This window comes from Ursus americanus, chromosome 14 (assembly GCF_024610735.1).
Source record: "Ursus americanus isolate L20-20 chromosome 14, mUrsAme1.1.p, whole genome shotgun sequence".
NCBI classification, from domain to species: Eukaryota; Metazoa; Chordata; class Mammalia; order Carnivora; family Ursidae; genus Ursus; species Ursus americanus.
In genome coordinates, this window is record NC_142140.1 from 12,991,199 (window position 1) to 13,014,943 (window position 23,745).

The 23,745-nt window shown below is 39.0% G+C and overlaps 1 protein-coding gene across 3 annotated transcripts in view; it reads left to right on the plus strand.

Moving 5' to 3' along the window:
* Positions 1-23,745, plus strand: part of SUMF1 (sulfatase modifying factor 1) — a 91,384-nt gene that overhangs the window by 64,876 nt on the left and 2,763 nt on the right. For all 3 annotated transcript variants that reach the window (XM_045808120.2, XM_045808121.2, XM_087866842.1), the window contains one exon: positions 15,816-15,875. In XM_045808120.2, the coding sequence (XP_045664076.1) occupies positions 15,816-15,875 (60 nt within the window). The remainder of the gene's footprint in view (positions 1-15,815; positions 15,876-23,745) is intronic.

The following is a 23,745-nucleotide window of genomic DNA, read 5'->3' on the forward strand; positions in this document are numbered from 1 at the left end:
GCAGAGTTTCAGTGGGCTACTTACTTTCTCTTAATGGTTGCTTCTTCTATATTTATGATAACTGGTTGTCATCCTAGGTATTTCATGATCTTTAACAATGGTACTAAAAGCTACCATTTATTTCCATAATTACTATAGTCCATGCCTCTTCAACAGCCCCTAAATACCTACCATTAATAGGTCAGAGCATTAACCATTTTCTTAGTACCTTGCTCCCCACTCCCCCCTCTACTTCCTGCCAGGAAGTTGGATAGAGTGGCTCTCAGAATTGAGGCCCTTGGCCACTTTATACCCACTAGGATGGCTACTATTTAAAAAACAGAAAATGATAAGTGGTGGTAAGGATGTGGGGAAATTGGAACTCAGCTCCAACTATTGCTGGGACGTGCTGTGGAAAACAGCATAGGTTTCCTCAAAATATTGAAAATAGAACTATATGATCCAGCAGTTCCACTTGGGATATATTCCGGCAGAAAATTGAAAGTAGGGTCTTGAAGAGATATTTGTACACCCATTTTCACAGCAGCATTATTTACCATAGCCAAAAGGTGGAACCAATCTACGTGTCCACTGATGGATGAATGGTTAATGAAAATATGGTACAAACATGCAATGATATATTATTCGGCCATAAAAAGGAAGAAAATTCTGATGCAGGCTATCACATGGATGAACCTTGAAGACATGCTAAGTGAAATAAGCTAGTCACAAAAAGATAAATATTGTACGAGTCTGCTTAAATGAGGTACGTAGAACAGCCAGGTTCATAGAGACTGAAAGGATAGTGGTTGTGCATTTAGCACTTGTGGTTGCCACGGGAGAACAGGGACTTAGTGTTTAATGGGTTGAGTTTCAGTTTTGCAGGATGAAAAGAGTGCTGGATTTGGATGGTGGTGATGGTTGCACAACAGTTTGATTGTACTTAATGCCACTGAACTGTATGTAGTTGACACTTGAACAACGGAGGGTTAGGGGCACTGACCCCTACATAATTAAATATCCACATGCAACTTTTGGCTTCTCTATAAGGTAACTATTGATAGCCTGCTATTGACTGAAAGCCTTACCGATAACATAAACAGTCAATTAACACATATTTTGTATGTTATATGTATTGTATACTGTATTTTTACAATAAAGTAAGCTAGAGAAAAGACAGTGTTAATCAGTAAAAGAACATACATTTACAGGACTACAGTGTATTGGGGAAAAAATCCGCCTGCGAGTGGATTTGTACAGTTCAAAACGATGTTGTTGAAGGATCAACTTGTACTTAAAAATGGATGAAATGGTAAGTTTTATGTTATGGGTATTTCACTACAAAAAAAAAAAGTTCGGATCCTTGATTAAGGCACCTGAAAGACAGTTGTGTTGCTTACCTCTCATCTTGGCAAGCATTAGTGGAAAGGATCCCAGAGAAAGCGAAATGATTTGGGATGGAGAAGCTTTAAAGTGGAAGGATCTGGGATGTATCCACCAGCTTGTGCTGAATGGTGGTGAAGAAAGGACTTCGTAGGGTTTCTAGTGCAGCACCCGCATTTCACAAGCGAGGACACTCAGGTCAAGAGTAGAGTGACAGAACCCGGACTAGATGCTGGTTCTCCTGCCTTCCTCATCTGTGTGGTGGCTCCCTGGTGATGCCTCCTGCCACGGCTCACTCTGTGGGATCTCTGCAGTTTTCTCACTGATACTTCCTGCTTGTAATCTGTCGTAAGCCCAGCACTTTTTATTTCCAGACTTAGTGTCGGACACTACGGATCAAGGGTTCAGTCCCACAAGGCTGCTCTCATTTCAGATGCCAGCTCCAAATGAGAAATCACCACACTAGGCACACTTCTGCCCAGCAGACTACAGACTTGGGGGTTCTCATGATCTCCTCTTCAGGCTTGATATTTACTGCAACAATTCAAGAACTCAAGAAGTTACTTTACTTATGATTACTGGTTAATTATAAAGGATACAAATCAGGAATAGCCAAATAGAAGAGATGCATAGGGAAGTATGGAAGTGGAGTGATACAAAGCTTTCATGCCCTTTCCAGGTTGCCAGCTTCCCAGCACCTCCGATTGTTCAACTTGGTAGCTCTCTGAACCCTGTTGTTGAGAGGTTTTTACAGATGTTTAATTAAGTAAGTGTGATTGATCAGATCATTGGCCATTGGTGATTGAACCCGATGTCCAGTCCCCCTCCCCTCCCTGGAGGTCAAGAGTGGGCCTGAAAGTTCCAAGCCCTCTAATGGCTTGGTCTTTCTGGCAACCAGGCTTCATCCTGAAGGTAGCTACACACCCAACCCCTGTCCCTAATGAAACATCTCATTATCTTACAAAAGAAGGAGAGTCATCACTGAGGACATTCCAAGGGTTTTAGAAGCTGTTTGCCAGGAACCAGAGACAAAGACCAAATGTTTGTTTTTTATTATACCACAGCTAGGAAGAAAGGGATATACGGGGTAAGAGGAAAGATAGTGATGGTGGGTGGAGGGAAGGCATGATCTTTCAGCCCGTCTGGTGAAGTGCCATCTGACGGAGACACTCAGTGGAGCATTGAAGCAAACCTTGCAGTTGTCTGAGGGAAGATGCAGGAAGAACTATAAGTCTAAAAAGACAGTGGTGTCACTGAGGGATTCGAGAAAAGGGATGATGTGAAACATGCCAGTATCATGTTGCCTTAAAAAGTATGTCAGCAGTGGTCTTGTATATTCACACAAACACTTTCTACGTATCTGCCTGACGTTGTGGCTCATTTATGGTGCCTGTAGTTTTTTTAGTAATGAAGCTGTTGAGCTCCCTACTTACCACCTTATTTCTGGGACATGATTTTTCCTTGGAAGTTTTTGAAAATCATTCCAGTAATACACAAGGGAAGATGAGACTTGACGCAGCAGGTCTATAAAATGGAGCAGTTGCTTCTATGGTATAATGTTAAGACCCCCAAACCCAGTGCAGTTTGAGCCATTGAAACCATTAAAGCATCTGTGGTATCTAAGTATGTCTGTCTGAGTGGTGGGTGTGGCTGCTTTAAATATGGATTTATTCCTGAGTGAAATAAGCAGACATTCTATGCTGAGAGAAGTGGTTAAGAGAAGCATATCTAACAAGGGACATGTTTCAGCTGCATATCCAAGAGCAGACGAATGTTTTTATTTTTTAAAAATATGAACTCCAGACTCACCGTTCTCCTTGGGTTTTAGTCATTTTCTTGCAGTGAACTTGTGAAATACGGAGAGGTTTGTGTGCTTCAAACTGAACAGTGGAATGATTTATTTAAAAAAATCTGATGCTGTGTCAGCTCCCAAGGGGCACATGGCAGAGCAGTCCCATATGAGCCTGGAGCCAGGCGACCTGAGCTTGAACCCTGGCTTACTAGATATGTGACCTTGGATGGACTGTCTAACCTGTCTGCTCCTTACGTCTCCATTTGTAAAATGAGGCTAATGATTGGGTGTCTGAACATTTGTGGTTTGTGGCTGTGCCTGGCACAATTATTAATAGCTTTCCCCTTTTGTTCCCCAAACTATCTTTATTTGGACAATAAATTATATGATTGCCCTACCAATAATCAAACCTATATCAGAAGATGATTTTAAAGATTACAAACATTAAAAACAATACCTGCTTATAATATGTGCTTAGTTAAGTACTAGTTGGTCTTATTTGCTGCTATAACTAGAATCGGTGTTTTAAATATCTGGTTTTATGCCTTACCCCAGAAGCAAGAATTGTTACTGTAGACCTTGGGCTATGAAGTGACATTTTTTTTTTCCATTGGAAAATGGAGAAATCACCACAATGTGAGCAAATTTAATACAGTTTTTGAAAATTCTCTTCCATTTTAACCTAGCATGGGTAAAGCAAGTAGCATGGAAGAAATGGCTGTTTTCATTCTTTTCACTAACAGGCTAATCACCACCCAGGGCATGCTGGTTTGACAGACAAAATACTGTGGGGGTTGTTAATTTGGTTTTTGTGTTTAATGTGCTGTTCTTTCCAATCTGATCCCTAGTTTGCTTTCTTTGACCTTTCTTTGGGCATCATGACTTTCCTCTCCTCATGCAATGTCTAAATAAAGCTACTTGCAGTCCCATCTTCATAGGTCCTTGTGCTAGGGGATAAAGAAATTATACCTAACTGAAAAAGCTTTATTTGAAGTAATGGTTTCATCTACCTACTCTTAAAATCCTATGACAGGTTTGACATTGGGTAAAGAGAGTGCGTTATTGGGATTTGACTTTTCTCCATATGTGCGTTTCGGCAGAGTTGCTGCTGAGCTGGGAGGACAGTCAAGCTGGGCAGGACAGAGGTGGGACAGACCTCGACTCCTGGCCATGGCACTTGCTGGCTGTGGGACCTTGGGCGCTCCATGTATTTCATCTCTGGGTTTCAGTATTTCTCATGTTTAAAATGGGCATGACCCTTGCTGCTTCCCAAGCGCTTCCTGTGGGTTTCAGATGAGATGGTGAGTTAGCGTGCTCTAAGCAGATGTCAGCTGAGAGTTCCTTTCTTTAAAAATTGGTTGAGGTGATTGAGACTGCTTTTAGAAGATACATGAATGCAGGCTTCAAGTAGAGGAAGATAAAAATGCTGCTCGTGTTTGTGTGTGTCTGAGGTACTTGCTTATTTATCAGGGTGCTGCTTCAGCACGCATGAGGTTCTTCAGATGGGCGGCTGGATGATTTGTCTTTTGTCTTGAACTTCAGGCTCCTGGAACCATATCCGCGAGAGCCCGCGTAATCTGACAGCTTGAAGGCTTTACTAAAGTCAAGTGTGCAAGAGAGCCTCGCTTTTAGCCAACCAGGGAAAGGAGGACTTAGCTCTCAAAGGAATGTGCCCACTTCTCAGGCTGCTAGAATGGAGAATAAAATCTGTCCTTTTAAATCCACATTCCCCTGCACTTAAACTTCTAAGGAAGTCTTGGACTCCTAGCAGTGTCGGGCTCTGGAAGGGGTAGTATTTTGTTTATCCTGGTTTATGAGTTTCTCTCCTTTAACTTAAAAATTGTTTTTATTATAGAAAATTTCAAATACGCAAAAGTCAAGAGAATAGTGTATAATACCCCCATGTCCTTAGTACCTTAGTTTTAATAATTATCAGTTCGTGTCTAATATTGTTTCTTCTGTATTTCCACCCACTAATCCTTGCTCCCCTCCTCCTCTGGATTATCTGAAGAAATCCCAAACTTTATATTTTATTAAGAATATAATTTTGTTTGTTTTTATTTTTAAAGAACACCTTTACTGTAGTCTAATTGTCATAAATTGCACAAAGCTAGTGTGCCAGTTGATAAGTTCATACATCAGTGTGTATGTGTATACACACACACACACACACACACACACACACACACAGATCAGAAAGTATATACACACACGTATCCATGAAATCACAAGTCTAGATAGTGAACATATCCATCACCCAAAATTTCCTGTGTGCCTTGGTAATCCCTTCATCCTGCCCCTGTCTGCCTCCTATACCCAGGCAATTATCTGCTTTCTGTCACTGTATATTAGTTTGTATTTTTTAGAGTTTTAGATGAATGGGATCATAAAGTACGTACTCCTTCTCTTTCTTTCTTTCTTTCTTTCTTTCTTTCTTTCTTTCTTTCTTTCTTTCTTTCTTTCTTCTCTCTCTCTCTCTCTCTCTCTCTCTCTTTCTTTCTTTCTTTCTTTCGTCGCGTTTCTTTCACTGTGGCATAGTCTTTTATCTCTTCTATCAGTATTATTGTGCTCTAATTAGATACCGTGTAAGAAACTGCAAGACCCATTAGGAGGCCATTGTCATGGTCCAGGGGAGAAATGGTGGTTGGGACCAGGGTGGTTACCATGGAGATGATAGCTGCCATCAATTAGAGATCTGCTTTGGAGATAGAGCTAATCAGATCAGTTGGGGGTGGGGGTTAGGGTGAGCTAGCAATCCAGAATTATTCCTGAGGAGTCTAGCATGAGCACAGGGGGAGAGTGTGGTGAAATGGAGGAGACTCTGAGGAGCAGGTATATATGACCTTTGCTGATTAATTCCTTCACTGGCTGTCCATTGCTTTTTCAAAGCTATCATTGTCATTGGTTGTTTTGAAGCAGGATTTAATCTACAGACGAAAACAGTATTTAAAGCACTTCAAGATATTTACAGGATTGCTGGGTCTTCTCAGGAATGATATTAAATACAGGCTAGCTGCCGTTGTCAAATTGAAAAAAAAAATGAATTTCAGTTTTCTCCTCAGGTGTTTATAGTATCATTTGGACCAGGCAGGGGGAGAGAAGGTAGTGCAGAAGCAAATCACATGTTCAAAAGCTAATTTTAAATACTTTTTGAGGTGAGGTTCAACCCACTTTTTCTGTGGCTCGCAGAATGTTTTGATGTTGATTTTACCATTGAAAATATTCACGTTCGGCTAAGCCTAATGCGGTGGTGACAACTTCTGCACGCAATGACTAGCTATGTGAATTTCACTGTAAAATAGGATAGTCTGTCTTCCTTCTACAGGGTTATTAACAGGTCAGCTATTTTATTAGAACTTGGTCCCCCTTTGGGGGTTTGACCTTTGAAAAATTGGGTCAAGTGATCTCTCTGATTTTGGAATTTTAGAAGTTGCATGCCACCTGGATTATTAAGTTTATGGGTACTTTTGGGAAACGTGAGTTAGTCATGAGCTAATACTATATAATAATAACAGCAGCAACCGCACATTTGTCATTTATTACTTGCTAAGTACTTTTTATGCATTATCTTATTTAATCCCCACATCAATCCAATGAAATAGGTACTGTTATCATCTCTGTCATCTCCATTTTGCAGGGGAAGAACTGGGATGTAGAAGGGCTACCTTACTAGAACTAGACTAGTCTCACAGTCAAGGTCAGAGCTGTGACTTGGAGCCAGCCAGGTTGTCTGACTGCAGAGCTCATGCTCTTCAATAAGAGATAAAACTTGAGGTGAATTTTACAAGATAAATAGAAGTTTAATGGATAGTGGGGACTAGCATATTATGCAAAAAGGATCTAGTGTCATTTCAGGGGACATGAGAACCTCATTGTCCTGGGGGGTGATGTGGCAAATAATGTCGATAGTGCTGATAAGACCAGAAGGAGGTAGCGCCTTAAAAAATACCTGTTTGGGTTATCCAGACCAGTTTTTTCATTAATAATTTTATGAGGTCTTTAAAAAGTCTTCTCAAAATCTTGACTAAGTGCAAGAGTTCGCATTTCTGTTTTCTCAGTTCCAAAGAGCTTAGATGGGGAGCTTCTGAACTAGCTGATCTCAAAAGCATTTTCTGATCTCAAAAAATCTGGATTTTGCCAGCCAGGAGTAAATCCACTGCTCCCAACTTTTCTGCTCAGCTCTGATTCCCTTTAGTGTTAAAAGGAATAGGCTTGTTAGTTTTAAACTGAATAGTCTTTCCAAACCTGCCCACACTCTGACAATAGTTGAAAGGCTAACAGTCAGCTGGCATCTGAATACCATTGGAGTGGTACCTAACTCATTTGGTTCTTAAAAGGATGATGGTTGTAAAAAGGAAAGTCTGTGATAAGGTGGTTAAGTGTTTTTCGGAGGCTGACTTTTATTTCCTGCTTTGAAAAAATGTATTGTGCTATTTAGTAGTAAGAATTGATTATAATGAAGAGATGGTGAATGCAAAATAAAAGGTGCTTTTAGGCTTTAATAATCAGTGTTATCTCTGAGTGTCAGTGAAACGGAACCAATACATTCCAGAGCATTTTAACTTTTATTGTACTAAATGTTTCCTTTTTTTTTTTCCATTAAAAAAATGAATAGGTAGTTTGCGAATGTGGATTTCAAAAGGTTCACAACTTCCATCCTTGTGTCCCAAGCCCTTCTTTCCTCCTCAGGCAACATTAATAGTTCTTTAATGACTCCCTTTATAAAGGGAGTCTATGCATATGTTAGTGTATATGAATATATGTTATTTTTTTAGGATTTTGTTATGGAAATGATAGTAAGTAAGAGCAGAGAGAATGTACCCATAATTCAGCTTCAGCATCTATTAACACTTGCCAGTCATGGTTCAATCAGATATAGAGCAACTAGTGTGTGTGCACGCATGAGCAGATCATCTAAATGTCTACTTTTCATCTAAAAAGTAATAAACATGCAAATTAACAATAAAGTGTGACCCATACTAAGGAAAATGATTAGTTAAATAGAAACTGACTCTGAGTAGGCCCACATGCTGGATCTAACAAAGACTTCAAAGCAGCTATTATATTTAAAGAATTAAAATGTATTCAAAGAAATAGTAGGAAATATGTGTGTCAACAGAGAATCACAATAGACAAATGGAAATGATAAAAAAAAGAGTCAAGTGAAATTTCTAGAAGTGAAAAATATAATAACTGATATAAGATTTCCCTAGATTAACTCAATAGATTAGAAATAGAAGAAGGAATCAGTGAACTTGAACATAAATCAAGAGAAATTTTCCAAGCCAAAGAACAGAGATGGGGGAGAAAGACTGGAGACAAGTCAATAGAGCACTGTACTCCAACATAGTTCTAACACATGTATAATAGGAGTGCCAAATGGAGACGAGGGAGAAAAGGCGACAAAACTTTTTTTTTTAAAGCAGACTCCAGGCCCAATGTGGAGCCCAGTGCAGGGCTTGAACTCACTACCCTGAGATTAAGACCTGAGCTGAGATCAAGAGTCAGATGCTTAACTGATTGAGTCAACCAGGTGCCCCAAGGGACAAAATATTTTTGAAGAAATTATTTAAATACCAAATTTGATGAAAATTATCTGCAGAGATTCAAAAAGTTCAAGTAACTTCAAATAGGATAAACAAAAAGAAGAATACACTCAGGCAATTCATAGACACACTATTGAGAGAGAAAAACACCTTATCACACATGGGTAACAATAATATGATTAATGGCTGATTTCTCATCAGAAACAACGGAAGCCAGGAAATGGTAGAATGATATATCCAAAGTGCTGAAAAAAGCTATCAACTAAGAATTCTGTGTCCAACAAAACTATCCTTTAAAAATGAAGATGAAGGTTTTTCTTCTGGTTCTGGAAGAGTAGAGTAAACATACATTTCCCTGTTCCTCCCACTGAATACAATTTAAACTCTGGATAGTACATACAAAAGAAATATAAGAAAGGTGAAAAGAAGGAAGAGTAGCTGCAGACAGTGGGGCCTTAAGAATTAAATGATGGTGAGTTACATGGATTTTCTTTTTGACCCATATATCCCAGACTTGGAGCTAAAGAAGCTACCAGCCCACAAATGCCAACAGATATAGACAAAGTCCCAAGAAAAGCCTGTTCTCTTCAGCTAACAGAGCAAACAGGAAAGGGGTAGTCTAGCCATACAGAAAACTTTTCGTCAGTAATCACTCTGCTTCATCCAAACACCACAGAAAAAAACTGTGTCCTCGTCCAAGCCTGCAAAGACCAAGTGGGGAGCCTAGATTTACACCCTCCTGAGGCTGTGTTTGAGGTGCCATAATATCCCTGCCAGGGTGGTATCAGAGAAGGTAAAGTAGGGAGCCAGGCCTTTCATCATTGCCAAGCAGTAATGACAGCACCCTCACTGGGATGTCGTGGAGACGGTGTGGGGAGCCAGAGCTCTCACCTCCATGCAGCAGCAAGTAACAAGAGTCCCCTCGGATGTGTCAGTGGAAGCCGAGTGGGGAACCTGGATTTCTGCTTTCACCTGGTGGTAAGAAGATGGCAGCCTCCCTTCCCCTGCCTGTGAGGGTCACAGAAAGCCAGCTGAAACAGGATGGTTAAATGAGATCCAGAGTCTTGTAACATAATAAAAATGTATTCAGGTGTCAATTGAATAATCACTTATCATACCAAGAACCAGGAAGTTACCAAACAAAATGAAAGGACCAATGGGTACTCACACTGAGATGACAGAGATGTCAGAATTATCCACCCAGGATTTTAATGCAGCCATGATAAAGATTCTCCAGCGAGTAATTATGAACATGTTTGAAACAAATGAAAAAAAAAATGGAAAGTTTCAGAAAAGAAGCAGAAGATATAAATGAGAACCAAATGAAAATTTTAGAATGGAAAAACAGAATAACCAATATAAAAGTTTTGCGAGTGGGCTCAAAACCAGAATGGAAGGGACAGAGCAACAACAATAAATTAGTGAACTGGAAACTAGAACAAAAGAAATGATCCCATCTTAACAATAGAGGAAAAAATAGCAAATGAATGAATGAATGAATGGAGCCGCAGGGACGCATGTGACCATAACAAAAGATCTAACATTTGTGTTCTGGGAGACCTGGAGGAGGAGAGAAAGAGGGTGGGGCTGAAGGGATACTCAAAGGAGTAATGGCTGACCACCTCCCAGATTTGGAGAAAGACTTAAACCTATAGCTTCAAGAGGTTAAGTGACCCCCAAGCAAGACTGTCCCTTTGAAATCCATACCAAGACATCATAAGTAAACTTCTGAAAATAAAAGACAAAAATCTTAAAAGAGGGCAGAGAAAAGAACACCTTAGGTATAGAGAAAAAACCAATATGAATGACAGTGGATTTCTCATCAGAAACCCTAAGAAAGGCCAGAGGAAATGGCATAATATTTTTTAAGTGTTATCTCTCAATTTTTAAAAATTTTGTTTGATGATATAGCTGAAATTATAACATTGTCTCATGTGTATCTAAATGTATTTAGAGGAAGTATTTCCTACAATTACATTATAAACAGGGGAGCCTAAAGGGATGGAAAAGAAAATAAGTTTTCTGTACTTCACTGGAACTGGTAAATTAACACCAGTAGACTCCAATGTTATATCATCACAGTATATATATATATGTTTATATATTCTATATATTTTATATATGTAATATAGATATAAACTGTGATCTATATATAAAACTGTGATCTATATATAAAACAGAAATATATATAAAACTGTGGTAATATACATGTATATGTATATACATACATATATATAAATGTACACTCCAAACTATAAATAAATAAAAATGAATTTCTTAACAAAAATATTTGGGTAATCTACAGGAAGTCAGTAAAAAGCAAATAGAAACAAAATCATAGAAAACAGACAGAAAACAACAAAAAAATGGCAGACTTAAGTCCCAACATATCAATAATTTCTTTAAAAGCGCATGCTCAAAGTATATCAATTAAAAGACAGATTGGCCATGTGTATTAAAAATAAAACCTAACTATATACTGTCTATAAAAAACTTATTTCAAATATAATGGTGTAAGTGGTGGATTGAAAACAAAATGATGGGAAAAGAGATATTATACAAACATTAATCAAAAGAAAGCAGGCATGGCTATATTAATATCATATAAAGTAGACTTCAAAGCAAAGCAATTTGCCAGACTCAGGGAAGGACATTCTGTAATGATAAAATGGTTAATCCAACAAAAGGACATGTTAATACTAAATATGCATGCACCAATGAATACAGCTGAGTCATATGAAGCAAAAACTAATTTAACAAATAATTCAAAGGAGAAATAGACCAATCCACAGTCGTAGTTGGAAACTTTCACACCCCTCTATCAACAGGTGACAGTACAGTTACATAGACAATCAGCAAGGATATAAGAGAACTCAGTGATACCACCAATGAACAGGACCTAATTGACAACAGCAGATTATCCCTTCAAGAACTCATGGAACATATCCCAAAGAAGACCACATCCTGTGCCATCAAATAAACCTCAGTACATTTTGAAAAGTTGTAGTTGTATATAGAGTATGTTCTTCAACCACAATGGAGTCAAACTAGAAATCAATAACAGAAATAAAATAGGAAAATCTCCCGAACACTTGGAAACTAACAACACACTTCTAAATAATCCCTGGGTCACAGGGCAAGCCCCAGGGCCAATCAAACAGTGCATCAAACTGAATGAGACTGAAAACGTGGATGAGTGTGTTACCAGTGAGGAGTGGCCCACGTGGTGGCCTCCTGTGCCCCAGGGCCAGACGCTCCTTTCAGGTAACCAGCTCCCCACTGGGACACAATGTATAAGAAAAGCAGAGTAAATGCTTGATTCCATGTTATCTTCTAAGCAAAAATGATAGTGCAGTGTACTCCGACAGAAGTGCCTTGTATTTTCTTTAATGTACCGCATTCTTTTTTAATAGCTGCATAGTATTTCACACTGTGGAGGGTATCAAACAACATGTTTAACAGTAGTGCTTTTTGACTCCTAATTGATGAAAATTTGTCAGATTCTCTGCCCCTTCTGTTGCTTTCCTTGTCACTGTGTTGGGTCTGCAAAGGAGGGAAAAGGTGGTGTCTCTCTTGACTACACAAAATGTCATTGTTAATGCTCCTATGACATATGTCCTGGCAGCTTTGAGCAGGCTGGCCACCATCCTTCCTGCAGGCTTATTTCTCATTCAACAAGCCAGTCTTACTGATGAGGGTTCTGTTTTTCATTGTTGGCGACTTTTACGCCTTCCCAGGAATTTTCAGTGAGGGTATATTTCCCTGCACTAACACTCAGAGCATTGCTTCCTCATCTCTTTTCCTGAGAACTTTAGCTGCATCTTGGCCTTTTGAGATTATTGGTGCAGACATTTAGAACCTTGCATGTGTTCATTTGTTTTTGCAGTTCCGTGCAATCATCCAAGCATTAGAGATGTTAATATTTTGGTATCTGGGGGTAGAGCAGCTATGGGTAGTATTCCCTTTGGAGATAACATTCATGTTGGTCCTTGTCTGTTTCTGGGTGGAGTCCCTGTGTTCAGTGTGGTTTTTTACTTAGATTCTTTTTTTTTTTTTTTAAGATTTTTAATTTTTTTTTCTTTGAGAGAGAGATCACGAGCAATGGGGAAGGGTAGAGGGAGAAGCAGACTCCCTGCTGAGCAGGGAGCCCGACGCGGGACTCGATATCAGGACCCGAGCTGAAGGCAGACGCTAAACCAACTGAGCCACCCAGGTGCCCTGCACTTAGATTCTTAATATAGGTGGTAGAGGTGGTGAAACACTGCGGCCTCTGTTCTTGTGAGGAGTAATAGGCAGAAAGATGAGACATTCAGACACTAGCGTTGGTAGCTTCCTAAGTGGTTTAACCTGCGCTTGCGGAAATGAGGACATTTCCCCTTGTATGGGTATCCTCGGGCTGCCGCAACAAATCACCGCAAACTTGGTGGTTGAAACAACAGACATTTATTCTCACAAGTCTGGAGTCTAGAAGGCTGAAGTCAAGGTTCTGGCAGGGCTGTCCTCCCACTGGTGTCTCTAGGGGAGAGCCTTCCTTGCTTTTTCCTTGCTTCTGGCGGGTGCTGGGAATCGTCAGTGTATAGCTGCGTCACGCCAATCTCTGCCTCCATCTTCACATGGCCTCCTCTGGGTGCCTCTCTGTGTCCTCTCCTCTTGTCACAAGGACACCAGTCATTGCATTTAGGGCTCATCATAATACTGTACGACCTCATCTTAACAAATTACGAAAATTGCACATCTGCAAAGTCCCTGTTTCTAAGTAAGTTCACATTCTGAGGCTCTAAGTGAATGTCAGTTTCGGGGGGACACTATTCAAACTGCTACACCCTCCTAGTAATTTTTCTGTGTTTTAGGTTTGGTTTGGTTTGGTTTGGTTGGTTGGTTTTGCAAAGCGGTAAGCATTTCAAACAGTTATACCTAGTCCTACATCGTGTTGTTTTCTGGCAAAAATAGTTTTATTTGTACGAATCATCTGAGCGGTCACCTAAACTGAGGACGATATTAATTGCTGTGGTTGTGTCAGTACAGGGCGACTCTCATTAGTGCCTGTGTCCCTTTGATGAGTGTCGTTTTTATTGACTGCAGGCTTAGTTCCTCAGAGACGGTAAAGGGAACGATTTTGTTCTCAGTCGTTCTTATTGGCAGATCAGCTTCTTGTCCTCAGGTGCAGCCTGACAAAAGGATTTACTCTTGCATGATTCCAGATACTTCTGGAATCGGAAGTATTTTGTCAGAATTTAAGTCAGAATTTAAGCTGTCATTAGGTGCATTGTAACAGCACTCGGAGAGCCACCTGAAGGAAGCAGCGCACGGCGAAAGCCAGCAAGACATTCCGTGTGGGAGACAGTGGCCGTTATGTGGGGTAGCTCCACAGATAGCAATGTGTTCCTTTCAGCCTCAGACTTCTCTGGAATAATAAACACACCCACCAGGTTCTGAGGCAATGTCTGTCAGGTTCCAGACACGCCTGGCAAGGAGGCTGCGCGGGCAGTCATTATTTTCGCAGTTCGTTTTTCTCATTTGTAGTTTGCCCATTTCTAACCGCTAAAAGTTTATTAGCGTCACATGAAGCATTTAGGGCCATGGAAATACTGGGGCCCTGCCATGGAATAAGAATGCCAGTGGCGTGCTCTGTGACCCTTTCTAAGTACCTGGAAGTGCTTAGAAAACATGAACTTCTGCCCACATAGTTGACATTTGCAGGTCAGTATGTTAGCCAGGCTTGGAGAAAACATGGTTCTTTTAACTTCTGCCACTTATGTCCGAGCCCTTGACTCTAGGTAATTGACAAGAAAAGGAAAACTAAGATAGGCGGCATTGTTCGACCTTGTCTCGTTTTCACTAGACAAAAAGCAGGCAGCTGCATGATTAATTGACTTTTTGCCTAACAAAGGAAAAGCAAAGAAAAAAAAAATCCTCGTAAGCCCCTAAACTTTGCATATGTGGTTCTTGTTTGTAGGAGGTTATTGGTACTTCTCAGATGTTCTTTGCATGACTCATCTGATGTTGAGGCCCTTATGCTGGCAACTAAAGTTTTAGGATGTTCATTTCCAGTGCACTTTTATCCAAAGCCCTCCCTAGGACAAACAGTCTTACCTCTTGGCTGACTGTTTCAGGCTTCGGTTTTCATTACGATAGTAGTCACAGTTGCTTCTTGCCCCCTTGTAGGCATTGCCCAATTTCCCACATTCCTGGACTCTAAACAGGGAGCATAATGGACTGGAGCCAGGGTGCCTGGGTGTGAATCCTTATTCTGCCACCTGCTTATCTTACCTCAGAAGTTGGTATGGACAGGGGCGCCTGGCTGGCTCAGTGGGTGGAGCATGTGACTCTTGATCTTGGGGTTGGGAGTTCAGGCCCCATGCTGGATATAGAGATTACTTTAAAATAAAGTCTAAAAAAAAAAAAAAAAGAAGAAGAAGTTCTGGAGATTACATGGATTAAGATTTGCATCATGCTTGGTTCATAGCAGCACTGTATAAATTGTTTTGAAAAAGATAAACTGTGTTCTGTATCTTGATTGTGGTAGTAGTTACATGCCTATATATTTGTCAAAACTCATCAGACATGTGCATTTAAAAAGGATTAAAAAGGTTAAAGTTTACTGTATGTAAATTATACCTCAATAAATCTGACCTATTTTTTTTTAAAAGATAAGAAGCGAAGTCCTTCAGTCAGCAAAGGGTTTATTAGGTGTTGCACAGTAGGATTACAAAAACATAATTCAAAAGGCTAGCTAGTCCACTTAAACAAGCCGGATTTTATGCAGGATAAATTTGCATATCAGCATGAGAAGGTGATATAAGAGATGCTGCCAAGCAGCTTATTAGTCATCTAGGTGAGAAATGCTATTATAGGGGTTTAAAAGGGGGATTGCTTGCTGTAGTCACAAAGATTTCACCAAAGTGGGAACCTGAGCTGGACCTTAGAGGGTGGATAGGATTTGGAGAGGTGGGCATTTGGAAGGGTGCATGGGTGCAGATTCAGGGCCCAGGGACAGGAAAGCATGCGGAGAGTTGAGGCAGCCATGAAAGAGCTGGTTGTGCTAAAATGAACTCTCTGCCAGTCTATGAGGAACATCTGTGCTTTCTGGACTAACGAGTTCTCTTCATCCACAGAAAGGTCCCCCTTCTGGAAAAGACCGGGTGAAGAAAGGTGGATCCTACATGTGCCATAAGGTAAGTCGTCATTAAACTGCATTGGTGTACTAACAACAGATTAGTAGATCCACTGTAAACAGTAGCCCTAAAATGTCCCATCCACTTCTGCTAGTACATACCTATCTTCATCAAAGTAAAAAAAAAAAAAGAATACTCATTTCAGATTTGGTTACAGGCATGGGGAAAAGAAGCAGAGGTTGTGAATGATCTATTGTTAACCAATTTCCATCTGTTGAATCTTGACCCTTTGAGAGACCTTTATTGTCTCATGAACGAGGGTGGGCTGTATACTATTTCCAGCATGTCTCTCTGGAAGTACACCCTTCATTTATTTGAGATTTCTCTAAATTTCGGGATCCTCTGTTGAGATTAAGGTGAGAGTCGGAAATGGAGGCTGGGTTGTGGTGTACTGGAATGGAAACACCACAAATGTTCTATGTGTAATGTATGTACTTTGTGAAATAAGCATCAATCTCAGAGAGTGTTTCTGCTCTTTGGGCTATGATTTCAGTGTCAGAACTGGTTGTTCTTGGGTAATCAGTGTGAGTTGGTGTTTCATGAGTAAAATTTTTGAGGAGTTTGGAAATTGAATACCACCTCTCCCTTTTTTCTTTAAATCATGTATTTTTAGTATCTCCAACACTTCAGCTTCTTCCTATCCCTATGCAAAGATGGCATTTTGCAGATGGTTATTACAAGAAGTTTTCCATGGTAATTCAGTTAGTCCAGGCAGTTAGAAACTTAAAACAACCTATAAGGGCTCCAAATTAAGTGACTAATTTGACAGTGGGTGTGTTATCAAATTTTACCTTAAAACAGTGGTTCTCAAACTTCATTGCACATTAGAATCATCTGGGATCTGTCAAAAAAAGAAAAAAAAGACTGATGCCTGTTCCCCCACTCAGCTCATTTTGATTTCTCTGGAGTGTGGCCTGGGCGTCAGGATTTTAAAGGTCTCGGGGATGAAAACATACTGCAAAGTTTGGAAACGACTGGTCTAAAGAAAATCTCTGTAGATTATGTGTATGTGTGTCTTCTGTATTTCTTAAAATTTTTAATCCAGTTATTTAAGTGGCCGTTCATATTTGACCTTACTTTATGCTTTACACCTGCATTTATGACAAGATGTAGGCAAATTTATCTTTACAATTCTAATTTTAATTTGAAATTAAAAGCATTGCCCTAGGTCATCCTGGTACTTTTAAATATTCACATACATATCAGTCTTTAGTCCCCGATTTTTTCTTTCATTCAAGCTGTTACTACAAGTGTATTTGAATTCTTTTGTTGGGGAAACAGACTTCTGTGAAAAACAGGTGGATTTCTCTTTGCAGAATAGTATCTCACAACTGTAATTACCACCAGTTGTGTTAATGACATATGACACTTTTAAAGATTGAGAATCCATTTACTCTGTAAGATTTGAGGACCAGAAGATTTTCCCTCAAGATAATAGAGAAAATGATGCTTGTAAAAAACATTTTAAGCATGAGCACTGAAAGTATTCCATTGCTGTGCATATGAACGTGTTTACTTTAACATTTCATATTTTTTGCTTATTTTAAACCTGTATTTTCATAAGGTTCCCAGCTTATTCTTTTAAAATATCTTTTAACCTAATACATGTTTTTAATACATTTACATGGATAATTGGTTTATCTTGTGTTCTACAACCTTCGTAAACTCAGCTATACTAGTAATGTTTTTGTAGATTATTTTGGTTTTTCTGCATTGGTGGTTATATCATCTGTGAATATAGAAAATTCTTCTTCTTTTAAAATATTTTTCATTACTTTCTCTTGCTCTATTGCATTGGTTAGACCCTCCAATATAGTATTGAATATGAATGGTAAGAACAGACATTCTTACCTCATTTTTGATCATAAGGGGTTAAACATTCAACTTTTCAGAATTAGGTATGTTAGCTGTAGTGTTTTTGGAGATGTTCTTTATAAGTCCAAGGAAGTTTCCTTATATTCCTAGCTTTTTGAGAGTTTTTATCAGAAATGGATGTAAATTTTGCTGGATGCCTTTTCTGCAGCTATTGAGATGTTTGTATGGTTTTTCTTTTTCAGTCTGTCAATATGGTAAATTACTCTCATAGATTTTCAGTTTTCAAATATTAAACTATCTTTGCCTTCCTAGATTGTGCTTGCTTAGTTATGATGTATTATATTTTTTATGTTTTGGATTCAATTTGTTAAAATATTGAGCATTTTTGCAAATACATTCATGATGGGTATTGGTCTGTTGTTTTCTTTTCTTGTCTGGTTTTGGGATCATTGTATTGCTGGGTTTATACATTGAATTGGGAAATATTCCCTCATCTTGAGTTTTCTGGAACAGTTCATGTAGAATTAGCAGTATTTCTTCCTTAAATGCTTGATAGAATTGCCCCAAGGAAACCATTTAGGAGTTGTAACCATAAGTTTAATTTAGTTAACAGCAGCAGGGTTATACAGATTATCTCTTTCTTCTTGATTAAGCTCTGGGAGTTTGTGTCTTTTAAGGAATTTGTCCATTTCAACTGAGTTGTTGAATTTATTGGCATAATCTCTGTCTTTTCATTGGCTGTTTGTACCATTTATATTTAATGTGGCTATTGATATTGCTGAATTTAAATTTGCCTTCTTGATATTTGTGGTCTTTTTTGGTCTCATCTGTTCTTTGTTTCCTTTTCTCTGACTTCTTTAGTTAAGCATATTTTATCACTCCATTTTCTGTCCTTTGGCTTATTAGCTAAAACTCTTTGTTTTAAAAATTTAGGGGTTCGTATTACACATCCTTAGCTTATATTACACATCTTTAGCTTTTCTTACTCTACTTGAAAGATAAGTTTTAATTTAGTCTTGCTCAGAGTGATGAAGAGAGTACTCCGGAAGAGAGAATAGTGAGTAATAAAACAGAGTGGGATCCATAGGACTTTACAGAAAAAAAAAAAAAAAAAAAAACCACTAGCTCTAGGATCTTGGTCAAGTTAATTGTAGATGATGTAGGTATTTAACATCAGGCTGGTATTTCAGTGATCAGGAAAACAGTACAGTGTTGGCTGTGAATTACTTTCAGAGCACTTATCCTTTTCACTAGATTAAGAGTGGCAGCTATAATTAAATTATTGAGTTGTGGACTCTGAAATTAGATCTGGGTTGGAGTTCTATAACTGCTCCTTGCCAGTCTGTTACCTTTCTTACTTAACCTTTCTAAGCCTCAATTTTTACATTTCACATTTGTAAACTGCACACCATAATTGGACCTACTGTAAGATTCTTAGGAGGAATGAGTGGACCAAAGTATATAAGCATAAAGTATATACTATTAGTACTATTATCGCTAACCATTGCATTTATTATAATTAGATTGTTTTCCCCCCTTCCCATTTGAATAAGGAGTCAACTAGTAAACTAACTTGAGAGGCAGAATCCTTGAAATGATTCTTATGGCATACTTGAAAATCAGTAAAACAAAGGAAATCAATATAAAGAAAAAAATGTAAATCATTAAAAAAAAAATCACCTTGCTTAGAAGGTGACTTATTTTTGATCATGGACCAGGCTAGCTTACATGACTAATATAATCTGATGATTGATTATTCATAGCTTGAATGTGCATCTAAAGTACAGCTTCAATAATGAGAAGAGAGCACAGAAAGAAAAACTGTGAGACAACATGGCATTGGGTTAAGAGTCCAGACTCTTAAATGGAATTGAAAAGGCTGTAATTGTGGATCCACTGCTTATAGAAGGTGACCCTAGGCACACTGTTTGCATCTCTGTGCCTTAGTTTTTTCTATGTATACAATGCAGATGCTAATACCTACCTCAGATGATTATTGGGAGGATTAAGTGAATTAATACATGTGAATTTCTTAGAACATTTCATACAGTAAGTACTCAAGAAATACTAACTGGTGTTCTTGAATTTTGTTGGACTAATCCCTGTGGGGTCTTTAACCTAACCCATAACATGGAGGAAATCCTCACCCCCCCCTTCCATTTTACACTAAGATTATTAGTAATCAAGGAGTTGATCTAGCGTCAATGGCAGGAGCAATGGATGTGAAATTGAGAGACCAGGGTTCTGCTGTATGATTTTATGTAGTGATTTTTTTTCGTAATGAGCTACAATTTCCTTAAAACTTCCTTTATCCCTGAAAGTCTTCTCATAAAATTATCTTAAATGGATTGTTCCTGAGTCCAAGATCACACTCTTAGTGTAGATATTGAGATCAGTTTCACACAATAATTATCCATTTTGATGAAAAGAGGCTAACGTGGGTCCTTCCCACTACCTCTGTTCTTAATTAGTAAAATGACCCATATTTCAGCCACGCAAAGACCTAACATCATTAATAACCATTTTTGGTGCTAAAAGTAGAGCTGGAAAAAAAGAAAAAGCAATGAGGACATTTAAAATCAGGCCATTTTCCTCTTTAATTATGTGTTCTATTAGTTGCCCATTATTGGAATTGAAAATGAACTACTTATTAATAAATGTTTGCTGAGTGAATGAGTTCATTTGAAATGGAATGATGATGTGAATTCACTCTCCTGTAGTGGTCCTGACCTCCCACCCTTTAACTTAACAGTGAGACTTGCTTTTTAAGGTTTAGTTCTATACAGTCAGTGAGGTTAATGGAAGGTTTTAGGGACTGCTGTGGATCTCATAAAGGACTAGCTGTTTTTGTTGTCACTGATTTTAAGCTTTTACTCTTCTACCAAAAAAAAAAAAAATTCATTGCATAAAAATTAGAAAATAAATAATAAACATAAAAATGACAATAAAAACCATTCATCATGCTTCCTAAGTAAGCTGTCAGTAGTATTTTACCCACATTTATTAGTGCACTTTTATTTCTTTCCCCCCGCAAAATGGAATAATTTTCTGTGTGCCAAGGCCTTCAAATATGGCTACGGCAAAAATCTCTTATGTGTTATGGATCTCTTTCATACTGTCTTATGTCACAGCCTCACAATCCTTCTGAATACAGTGCTCTAGTCGGGCACCATTTGTCGGAGTTGTTACAGCCTGAATTTTGTGGCATATGAGCAGCATCTTATTTTAAAATAGTTTTTTATATAATTTGAGAGATAAGTTGCATATAGAAATATGCCATCCAACAAAGACCTCAGTCCTATGCCTTAGTTACCAGAGATATTCTTCATCTTTCCCGTTTATATAGCAACTAACTTCCGCACGTATGTAGCAAATGTATAGTTGGCCCTTGAACAATGCAGCGGTTAGGGGCACCGACCTCCCACGCAATCAGAAATCCACGTAAAACTTTTAACTCCCCCAAAACTTTCTGACAACCTCCTGATGATGGTAAGCCTTATCGGTAATGGCTGATTAACACATATTTTGTATGTTATATGTATTATATATTGTATTCTTAAAGTAAGCTAGAGAAAAGAAGATGTTAAGAAAATTATAAGAAGAGGAAATACATCTAGAGTGCTGTACTATATTTATTTTTTAAAAATGCATGTAAATGGACCTGGTGCAGTTCAGACCCATGTTCCAGGGTCAACTGTAAATCTGCGTTGGGATACTGGCAGTATTATCTTTCCAACAGAAGCTATTTAATACCTGTGGAGAGGCTGGCTAATGCTTTTGTTTTAGTGAGGAAGCAGATTAACCCCAAAAAGTCAGGTAAGACAGTCAACGTTAGTTTCTATAATTAAGAGTGTTGTGTTCATTATAAAGTAACAGTTACAATAACTTCCACGTGTCCAGTGCTTTACTTTTTTTTATGTAAAGATAAGATGAAGCATTTTAACATTATTACATTAATAGCCCATTTCACCAACAATGAACAGATTCAGAAAGGCTTTACCTAAGGTTAAATAGCTAAGGAGTCTTGGATTTTGCTCTTTCTGGTGAGTAAATTAGCACAATGGTTGTCACGATTCCCATTTGTATCAAGCCCAAATTCTTTTTGCTGAGAAGACTGCCTATAATGTAACTCCGTCCTTTTTATCTACCCATGTTTCCTGCTTTTTATTATTTATTGTCTTTATACAGTGATTGTTTTTGCCTGGAATTCTTGTTCTCCAAATCTTTGGGCAACTCACCTGGCACCACCTCAGAGAGGCCTTCCCAGGCCGCCTTGTCTAAAGTAGCCACCTACTTACTCCCACTCCTCTCTCCCTATTTTCCTTTCTTCCGAGTGGACCACTACCAGAAACAATCTTGAATTTATCGGTTTATTTATTGTCTGACTAATCCGTGTTGAATGTAAGCTTCCTGCTGACAGGTGCATTGTCTGTCTTGTTCTGCCTTTTATCCCTCATGCCCAGAATAGCATCTAGCATGTTGTAAAATCTTGAATATTTAATGAATAAATAAACTATGCTCTGACATGATCAGACTATGGCCTTGCTATCCCCTTAACTTGCCTGAATTTTTCCATTTTCATGCCTCCAATGTCATTTTTTTCTCTACTTAATATACCTTCTTTCCTCTTTTCTAAATTCTATAAATGAGTTCTACTCCAGTGGCAGCCCTTGGGTCCCATGGCATCAGCTGCACCTAGAAGCTTGTTAGAAATGCGAATTCTTGGACTCCACACCAGATTGATTCTGGATCAGAATGTTTGGGTGTGTGGCCTAGGAGTAGGTACTTCAGCTCCTCAGGCTGTTCTTGTGCGTATTTTCAAGTCGGAAAACCACTGCCATAATCACGTAAATCCAGCTACGGCCAAGTTTTGCCTTCTAGAAGTCTTTCCAAAGTCTTTCCTGAAGACTTTGACATTCTACAAGGGACCATTCCTTTACCTGAATTAATAAAAACCTCAGAATCTTTTAACCCTAGCATGTTTTGTAGCTGTTTGATGTGTTGTCTTTGTTCCCTCAGCCAGCCTTTGATCTCCAGGAGGACAGGACCATGCCCACAGTCAGGCTTCCTCTGTGGGTGTGCACAGCAGGCAATCAGGAAATGCTTGTTTGTTTTCTGTCATGTGTGGTACATTTTTGGAACAAGAACGTCCATGTCTAGAAACTTGCCTGCCCCTGAACTCGATTCTTGCTCCAATGTGAAATTCACCACACACACTTGGTAGCATGGGGCCCTGGATTATCCACTGGAGTTTGATTCTAGAAATACCAAAGCACTGTTGCTTCACAGCAGCTGGGTGAGTGGGGCCTATGTGGGATGAGGCTTCTTTTTCTTTCTTTCCCTTTCTTTCTTTCTTTCTTTCTTTCTTTCTTTCTTTCTTTCTTTCTTTCTTCTTTCTCTTTTTTTTTTTTTAGATTTATTTATTTGAGAGAGAGAAAGAGAGAAAGAGAGCACTCGAGCACGAGTGCATGAGTGGGGGGAGGGGCAGAGGGAGAGAATCTCAAGCAGACTCCCTGCTGAGCTGGAGGCTGACGTGGGGCTGGATCTCACTACCCATGAGATCGTGACCTGCCCTGAAACCAAGAGTTGGATGCCTAACCGACTGAGCCACCCCGGCGACCCTGGGATGCGGCCGCTGCTTCATCCGCCCGCATGGGAACCTCTGGTCATTTTAGAGCTTCCACTGCATGGCAGGCCCGGGTAGTATAGCAGATGCCATCACTTTTCTCATTATTTCAGGCCCATTTTTTTATTCATCTTCCTTCTGCCTGCCTGAATATTGATAATATGTTATATTCCTCAATGGCCACTGGGAAAATGAGAAAATTAGTTGCTATTGTTGTACTATCTGTAGAAGACAAACCACTCTGTCTTTCTTTTTACGGTGGATGTACTGCAGACAATTTCTGTGGCAGCTTTAGAGATACTTTTTATGAAGATTAGAAACACTCAACTTGTGTGAGAGAAAGGAGACTAAGAATTAAGAAAATATAAAAACAACCTCTTTCATGCAGACCTGTTTTTCCCTCCACAAATTATCTCTCCTTCATGAGTC